This window comes from Coenobita brevimanus, chromosome 39 (assembly GCF_032717465.1).
Source record: "Coenobita brevimanus isolate Jiangsu-jjx chromosome 39, ASM3271746v2, whole genome shotgun sequence".
NCBI classification, from domain to species: domain Eukaryota; kingdom Metazoa; phylum Arthropoda; class Malacostraca; order Decapoda; family Coenobitidae; genus Coenobita; species Coenobita brevimanus.
Genome location: NC_136992.1, coordinates 833,593 through 842,500, shown reverse-complemented (window position 1 = coordinate 842,500; position 8,908 = coordinate 833,593). Strand labels below are relative to the sequence as shown.

The 8,908-nt window shown below is 44.1% G+C and overlaps 1 protein-coding gene across 1 annotated transcript; it reads left to right on the top strand.

Annotated features, from left to right (window-relative positions):
- Positions 1–4,776: 4,776 nt before the first annotated feature.
- LOC145396708 (uncharacterized) lies at positions 4,777–7,525 on the top strand. The gene is made up of 3 exons (XM_080269994.1): positions 4,777–4,788; positions 6,874–7,059; positions 7,117–7,525. Exons 1-3 carry the CDS (start codon positions 4,777–4,779, stop codon positions 7,462–7,464), a joined length of 546 nt encoding a protein of 181 aa, XP_080126120.1. The 3' UTR covers positions 7,465–7,525.
- Positions 7,526–8,908: the final 1,383 nt, after the last annotated feature.

Below are 8,908 nucleotides of genomic sequence, written 5' to 3'. Positions count from 1 at the left end.
ATGCCAAGGGACAAGTTGATAACCTTGAGGAACGCCACATCCAGTCCAACTCCTCAGCAACAAACATCTTCATCACTCTTTCTAGGCCCTGAATCAGACTCTGTGGACTTTCCCCTGCTATCGACGACTTCTAGGGTGTATGTAGGGTGAATTTAGGGTGTCCCGGGGATGCTGGGAAGGGCAGGGTGAGGGAAAGACTAGTGTGACATCCTGGAAGGGGTATATAAGGTGTGGCTCCTTCTTCTGCCTGTGGGCTATAATTTTACCTGTCCTGCCGACCCACCTGTCTCGCTTCCCTCCCTTCCCTGCCCTGCTTTCCTTCTCCTCCTTCATTCCTTCCTTCCTCTCTTCCTTCTTTACCTTCCTTCCTTCTTTCCCTCCTTCATGATCTTCCTTTATTTCTGCTCAATCTTCATTTCTTGTTTCCTTTTCTTCCTGTGGTCTATCCTACCTTAACTTTTTCCTTCCTCTCTTGCCTAACTTCTTTCTCTGCCTCTCCTACCTCCTTTCCTTCCTTCCTTCCTTCCTTTGTCATTCATTCTCGCTCTTTCTTCCTTCCCTTCCTTCCTGCCTTACTTCCTTCCCCTACCTTTCTTCTTGCCCGCCCTCCTTTCTTTTCTTCTCTTCCTTCCCTCCTGCCTTCCTTCTCTCCTTCAGCTTCCTTTCCTTTCCTACCTCTCTGTCCTTCCTCCTCTCTCACACCTTTCTTGTTTCCCTTCCTTTCTCCTTTACCTTCCTACCCGCCTCCCTCCCTTTCCATGCGTCGCCCTGATATCCATTTTTTGTTCTTCCTTTTCATGGCAACATTCTTTTTGTGTGTGTGTGTGTGTGTGTGGATTATTTCTTCACTCTTCATTTCCCTCCTTCCAACCTACCTTCCCTTCTTTTCTTCCTTCCCTCCTTCCTTCCTCCCGTCATTCGTTCATTCATTCATTCCTACCTTTATCTTTTTCCTTCTGAGAGGGGCATGGCGTGTTTCTCTGGCCATAGATGAATCCCTTTGCTATGATGCGTCAGGGAGGAAAGTTTCGGACATGCCGTAAGTGCGAAGTAGGCATGATGGAAGAGTAGGAGCCAAACTTTTGTCCCATACTGTACCAGCTAATAACAATAAATAAATAAATAAACGAATAACTAGACTAAGAGGTTAAATGTGAAAAGTATAGGTCAGAAATCCGTATAAATAGATATTAATTTGCATAATGTCACTCTCACTGTTAATATTCATCTCTCCCTCCCTCTCCCTCTCTCTCTCTCTCTCTCTCTCTCTCTCTCTCTCTCACACAAGCACCAACAATCACACACACACACACACCAACATTCACACACACACACACACACACACACACACACACACACACAAGCACCAACATTCACACACACACACACACACACACACACACACACACACACACACACACACACACACACACACACACACACACACACACACCTACTTTTACATACCTGCCTTTACGTATTCCTGTTTTTTTTCTTTTATTGTCTTTTTTTTTTTTCTTTTTCCATTTTTCGTCTTTCATACAAAAAAAAACAAAAATATTATTATAATGGGAATCAAGATGAGATCCAGAAAAACTTGTAGGCCTCGAAAACAAGCCAGTGTGTGTGTGTGTGTGTGTGTGTGTGTGTGTGTGTGTGTGTGTGTGTTCCCGTAGGTGAGGGAGACTGTCATCATTTGTGCATCCTGGGTATAAAATGTGTGTGTGTGTGTGTGTGTGTGTGTGTGTGTGTGTGTGTGTGTGTGTGTGTGTGTGTGTGTGTGTGTTCCCGTATGTGAGAGAGACTGTCATCATTTGTGCATCCTGGGTATAAAATGTGTGTGTGTGTGTGTGTGTGTGTGTGTGTGTGTGTGTGTGTTCCCGTATGTGAGAGAGACCGTCATCATTTGTGCATCCTGGGTAAAATGTGTGTGTGTGTGTGTGTGTGTGTGTGTGTGTGTTCCCGTATGTGAGAGAGACTGTGCATCATTTGTGCATCCTGGGTATAAAATGTGTGTGTGTGTGTGTGTGTGTGTGTGTGTGTGTGTGTGTGTGTGTGTGTGTGTGTGTGTTCCCGTATGTGAGAGAGACCGTCATCATTTGTGCATCCTGGGTAAAATGTGTGTGTGTGTGTGTGTGTGTGTGTGTGTGTGTGTGTGTGTGTGTGTGTGTGTGTGTGTGTGTGTGTTCCCGTATGTGAGGGAGACTGTCATCATTTGTGCATCCTGGGTAAAATGTGTGTGTGTGTGTGTGTGTGTGTGTGTGTGTGTGTGTGTGTGTGTGTGTGTGTGTGTGTGTTTGTGTGTGTGTGTGTGTTCCCGTATGTGAGAGAGACTGCATCATTTGTGCATCCTGGGTAAAATGTATGTGTGTGTGTGTGTGTGTGTGTGTGTGTGTGTGTCTGTGTGTGTGCGTTTGCGTTCCCGTACGAGAAGAGAAGATTGAAATATAAAATGAAATTAATGTGTGTACATGAGTTGCTACGAAATAACGATCACACACACATACACACAGCCTCGCGAATTGTGGTAGGACCTTGAACTGTGGTAGGACCTTGAATTGTGCCAGGACCTTGAAATGTGGTAGGACGTTGAATTGTGGTAGGACGTTGAATTGTGGTAGTACCTTGAATTGTGGTAGGAACCTGAATTGTGGTAGGAACCTGAATTGTGGTAGGATCTTGAACCGTGGTAGGACCTTGAATTGTGGTAGGAACATGAATTGTGGTAGGAACTTGAATTGTGGTAGGACCCTGATGAAATGTGGTAGGACCTTGAATTGCGGTAGGACCTTGAATTGTGGTAGGAACTTGAGTTGTGGTAGGACCTTGAATTGTGGTAGGAAATTTTGGTTGGAACTTGAATTGTGGTAGGACCTTGAATTGTGGTAGGAACTTGAACTGTGGCAGGAACTTGAATTGTGGTAAGAAACTGAACTGTGGTAGGACCTTGAATTGTGGTAGGAAATAGAATTGTGGTAGTGCTTTGAATTGTGGTAGGAACTTGAAGTGTGGTAGGATCTTTATTGTGATAGGACCCTAGAACTGGTCTGAATATGGGCTTCGCTGGACCGCTGGACCGGTGTGGTGGGGAGATTAGCGGTCCTGAGCGCCCTGGTGTGGTGGAGGAGGTGGTGGCGGGTTAAAAGGTGGTTCCGGGAAATTAAAAAAATAATGAATAAATCAAAATAAAAACGGAATCAAGGAACAGAACTTCAGGGATGCGGTTCCTTGCACGAGACGCTGACCAAAAGAGGAAGTTATACGTAACCTTGCATCCCTCCACCACTACAGCGGACGATTAGCACCAGTCGAGCAGCAAACTCCCATCCCTTCTCTGTCCAACTCCCCAGTGCAAGATTCAACCGTTACTCCCAGTCCTTCATGTATGCAACTGGTCAACTCTGGAGCTGTCTTCCTCTGTGTCTGTATTTCCTACTGCCTATGACCTCCAGTCTTTCAAACGCAGTGTGTCCAGGCATCTCGAAATGAACGGATCTTGAATTTGGCTCTCTGGTATATTGTTTTTATTTATCTATATATTTATTTTTAGCAGGAACAATCTTACAGCCTTCTATTCATTGCTTCCTTCTTCCTTTCATAAAAATAAATCTTGATCTTTAACTCATTGCGCTGGAACCAGGTAAGATCCCTCCTGAGCTGCCCCTCAATCTGTCCACCAAGTTTGGCTAAAATCAGAGGAAAACTGTTCGCTTTAGCATGGCAAAATATACGTCGGTGAAGTGAAGGGGCTAAGAACAGGGGCTGACAGGGTAGGATAAGGGATTAGGAACAGGGGTGACAGGGTAGGATAAGGGGTTAGGAACAGGGGCTGACACGGTAGGATAAGGGATTAGGGACAGGGGTGACAGGGTAAGGTAAGGGGTTAGGGACAGGGGCTGACAGGGTAGGATAAGGGATTAGGAACAGGGGCTGACAGGGTAGGATAAGGGGTTAGGGACAGGGGTTGACAGGGTAGGATAAGGGGTTAGGGACAGGGGCTGACAGGGTAGGATAAGGGATTAGGGACAGGGGCTGACAGGGTAGGGAAAATATTCAGAACCTGAGTATAGTAATTAAGGGAAGGAAGGAACGGCCAGAGGGAAGGGTGTGGCTGTCAGGAGTGGAGGAACAGGAATATGAAGTGGAAGGTGGGAGGAAAGGTGCAGGGGGAGGAGGAGGAGGAGGAGGAGGGAAAAAGTGGAGGAGGAGGAGAAGGAAGAGGGGAAGGAGGTGTGGATGGATAGGAAGGAGGCGGGGTGATGGAGGAGAGGATGGTGATGATGAGATGGAGGAGGGAGCGGTAAGGAGGGATTGTGAGAAAAAAGAGGGAAGGTAAGGGAAGGAACAGAAGAATGAAAGGGTGACAGAGAGAGACAAGAATCAGGAGGAAAAGGGAAAAAAAGAGAACGGATAGGGAGGGATAGGTAAGAAATATGGAAGGACAGTGAGAAAGAAAAGGGGTAGGGCTAGGGGAGGGACGGGAGGAAGGAAAAAGGGATAGGGAGAGACAAGCAAGAGGAATATGAGGAGGAAAAGGAGGACAGACAGGTAGGGATAGGTAAGGGACGGACAGGAATATGGTAGGGACTCAGAGGGACAGATAGGGGACAAAGAGGGATAGGTGAGGGATAGAGAAGGATAGGTAGGGGATAGAGGGGGACAGGACTAAGGGAGAGGGTGGGGCGGGGTGTGGTGAGGTGGGGTGCGTGGACAGGTATATATAAAAACGCGGGCAGGTGGACTCAGCATCAGTTGTCCTGCATCATCCACACCAACATGAAGGTCACGGTAGGTCCAGCCTCACCTTCAGGCAGAGAGACAGAGAGACTTAGAAGCTTTAAGACGGGCGCACAGGTGATATAGGTGAGAGACAGGTGGGCAGGTGAGAGTCAGGGAGATTCAGAAGCTCTTAGACGGACGCACAGGTTATACAGGTGGACGGGAGAGACAGAATTTTAAAACTCTGAGACAGATGAGAAGATGAATTAGTTGGATTTTTGTGTTCTTGATATACGGACAGATACTAAAACTTTGGAGCTGAGAGGACAGAATCAGGAGGCTATTTAAGAGTTGAAGAAGTTATATTGGTGTACGAAAAGACGCAGCTGTGACGGTTTTAGCCAGATGGAGTGGCGAAAGATAAATTTTGATATTGCACTGTGCCTGAGAGACTGAAGAACACGGGTAACTTTGACAAATTTCGATGACTGATTTCTTCTACTGATGGCCAGGAGGAAGAGGAGTATTTTTGAGGCTTTTCGACGAGTGAATCGGAACTGGAAGACACGAAAGACGGAATGGTGAAACTGATAAATAGGTGAGGAATAGATGCAGATGGATATTGGTGGATTAATCAGGTATCAGTGGAGGAATAGGTATAATCTGAAGCAGTAAGAAGGATTGACGATGTACATACGCTAGGATTTTTTAAGCAAAGGACGATGCAGACCAAATTTGTAGACCAATCTTTTTCTATGTAGACCACATTTGCAGACCAATATTTATCAATGAACTCTGCTGGACAAAGAGACGGAAAATACTTAAGTTTTCATTTATATCACTGACTCTACCTGGTTGTGCTAAATGTCGTCCTCAGGGATACAAAACATGCCAGCTGGTTCATTTTCCTTACGAAGAACCAAAAACTGTATTTGTTGGAAAAACTTATCATTTGCAGAGAAAGTTAACAAAAGAGAACCTAGAAATACTGCACTAAAATGACTGGAGGTCGTAGGCAAAAGGGAAAATTAAGGAGGGCAGTTCCAAAGTTGACCACCTGTGTACATGGATTTTTAAGAATACCAGTTAACGCATTAAAAAATTGGATATAAAATGGTGAGTGTGTAGGCAAATGGGGATGCTGCGTGACAGGAGGGATGCAAGCAGGCAGTTCAGAGAGCCAATCGTCTATCAAGGTTCTGTATGTATTTGCACCGTCGCCAAAGAATTATTTAAGTGCCTGGATTTTTCTTTATTGTAATTGCTGGATTATTCTTTATTATATTTCGAATTTAAGTGTATTTCAGGGCCGTGTCGAGCGTATTTTTGGCTTTCCTTTGAGTACACTGAGATGTATGTAACACTGATTTTTGACAAGTACTAAGAAATATCCTGAAAAATAAATGAGTGTAACTGTGAGTGCCTAAATAAATCAATCTCTTCAACAGGAGAATGTCTTTGTAAGTTTAATCTTGCAGTTTCTAGAAAGTCCTTTAGTAGATAAGATTTTAGTGAAGGTTGTATCTAGGCTCTTCAGTTCATAAAGCCCTAAGCTGAAAGGAAGAGAGAAACCGTCTTGAGATACCGGGATTAAGGCCAACAGAAGCACTCCCTCCATCCACAAAGTTCCTCCTGTACTTCTCTCACATTAACTTGGCCCAGATTTTCGTCCTTCTCTTGTTTCATGTAGCTCAGTGGCAGAAAAAGGCGATGCTATGGCTCTACTTTCTTTCCACAGCACTTATTCGTGACTAGCACCATATTCCAGTGTTCATCTAGACTTACATCTCTGTATTTAAGATGAAGAGATGGCAATTTTAGGCCAAGTTTAAGTAAAAAGAATATAATCATTCATTGTCTTACCGTACAGATTATTGACTGACTTTGGTTGGGGTATAGCACGCCAGGCAAGTCACACACACACACACACACACACACACACACACACACACACACACACAAATATATAAACAACCTACACTCACACACTCACACACACTCACATACAAATATATAAACAACACACATACACACACAAATATATATAAACAACACACACACACACACACACACACACACACACACACACACACACACACACACACACGCACACACACGAGGCTCATACTCAGCTCCCTTTCTCTCGTCCCACAGCTCGTCCTCCTGGCTTTGGCTTGTGTCTGTGCGGGGGATAGGAAAGTCTACTTCAAGCCAGCCACCTCCTACACCGCCACCTACAACTACCCTACGGCCTTCGGATACGTCAGGCCTCTCGTAAAGACAGCAGCCTTTCACTACACCGCTCCCGTGGCCGTTCAGTATGCGGCTCCGAGCGTTCAGGTGGCTTCCGTTCCTGCCGCTCCAGCTGCCATTGAATATGCTGCTCCGAGTGTCCAGGTGGCCTCCGTTAAGGCCGCCCCAGCTGCCGTTCATGCTGTAGCTGCTGCCCCCGCCGTTCCAGCTGTCACCACCTACCATGCAGTGGGCGCCGTTCCTACCGTATACACCAAACAGGCGGTGGTTTCCTACGACGTTGATGATGATGATGATGATGATTTTAAGGTGACTCCCTATGGCTACGTCGCTGAGGTGGACGACGATGATGACCACTACGTCGTTGGGGCGTCGCAGGTGTCGTTCCGCGCCGCTTTTGACGACGACCTGGACGACCACAAACCCGTCGCCCTGACCTACGCCAAGTTCGACGACGACCACTTCGAGTTTGACCACGACGACCGCAAGTAAACACCGGGGGCGACTAGGTGATGGTCGTCCTCTTGTCAGTAAACATTTTCCACTTGAGTAAAAGCTTCAGACATCAATACTCATCACGTCAGTACGCATCTCCACTTGAGTAAAAAAAAACATTAGGCATATCAGTAAACACTCCCCACTCCTTCTGTAAACATTTTCAACCTAATAAAACATTCTACGTGTTAATCAGTACTTTCCACTCCTTTAGTAAACATTTTCAACTCGAATAAAACATTGTACGTGTTATTCAATACTTTCCACTCCTTCAGTAAACATTCCCGGGTAAAAGCACAGGACATATCAATAAACACTCTCCACTGCTACTATAAACATTCCACACTTCAGTAAACATTTTCCAGTCAAATAAAAAACATTGCACGTATCAGTGGCCACTCCACTACTTTATTAAACTTTTTTCTCCCAAATAAAAACATTAGACAATTCCAGAAACACTCTCCACTGCCACAATAAACATTTTCTTTCGAGTTAACGTTGTGAATGAATCAATAAACATTTTACTCACTCTAATCAAAATCATAGAGGCACCAGTAAACATTTTCCTCTTAAATAAACATAATGGATGTATTAATGAATGTTTTCCGCTCCAGTAAACAGTGTGGACGAATCAGTAAAGATTTTATTTCCCTCTAACACCATGCAAAAATGAATAAACATCTTCCACTCGAGTAAACATTGTGGAAGAAATAATAAACATTCCTTATAACACTGTAAACGAATCAGTAAACACTTTCCACTCAACTAAACGTTGTGAGCGAATCATATAAACATTTTCCACTCTAATTATCGCCAGGGACGAATCAGTAAACATTTGAAACTAGAAATAAACACTGTGGACGAATCAGTAAACATTTAAAACTAGAATAAACACTATGGACGAATCAGTAAACATTTAAAACTAGAAATAAACAGTGTGGACGCATCAGTAAACATTTAAAACTAGAAATAAACAGTGTGGACGAATCAGTAAACATTTAAAACTAGAAATAAACAGTGTGGACGCATCAGTAAACATTTAAAACCAGAATCAACATTGTGGACGAATCAGTAAACATTATCCACTTGCATTTCCCTCTCTGTTAAACCCTGGACCAACCAATATACATTTTCCACTAAGATATAAAGGCTTCACATATCGGTAAACACCATCAGCTCATGTAAACATTGCGGACGATTCAATAAACATCTTCCAGGCATAAAAATAACTCAAAAAAAGGTCCTATTGAAGTGAGATGATAAGGAAGACTCATTATGTATATTATAAGGGGATGATTCGTGATGTTTATTGGTATATTAAAGTGTTTTGCGCATAAAGAGGCTTGTTTTGTAATTTGAGCTAGTTCTATCACCTCTCTCTCTCTCTCTCTCTCTCTCTCTCTCTCTCTCACCATTCATTTTTCTCTCATTATTTTTTTCC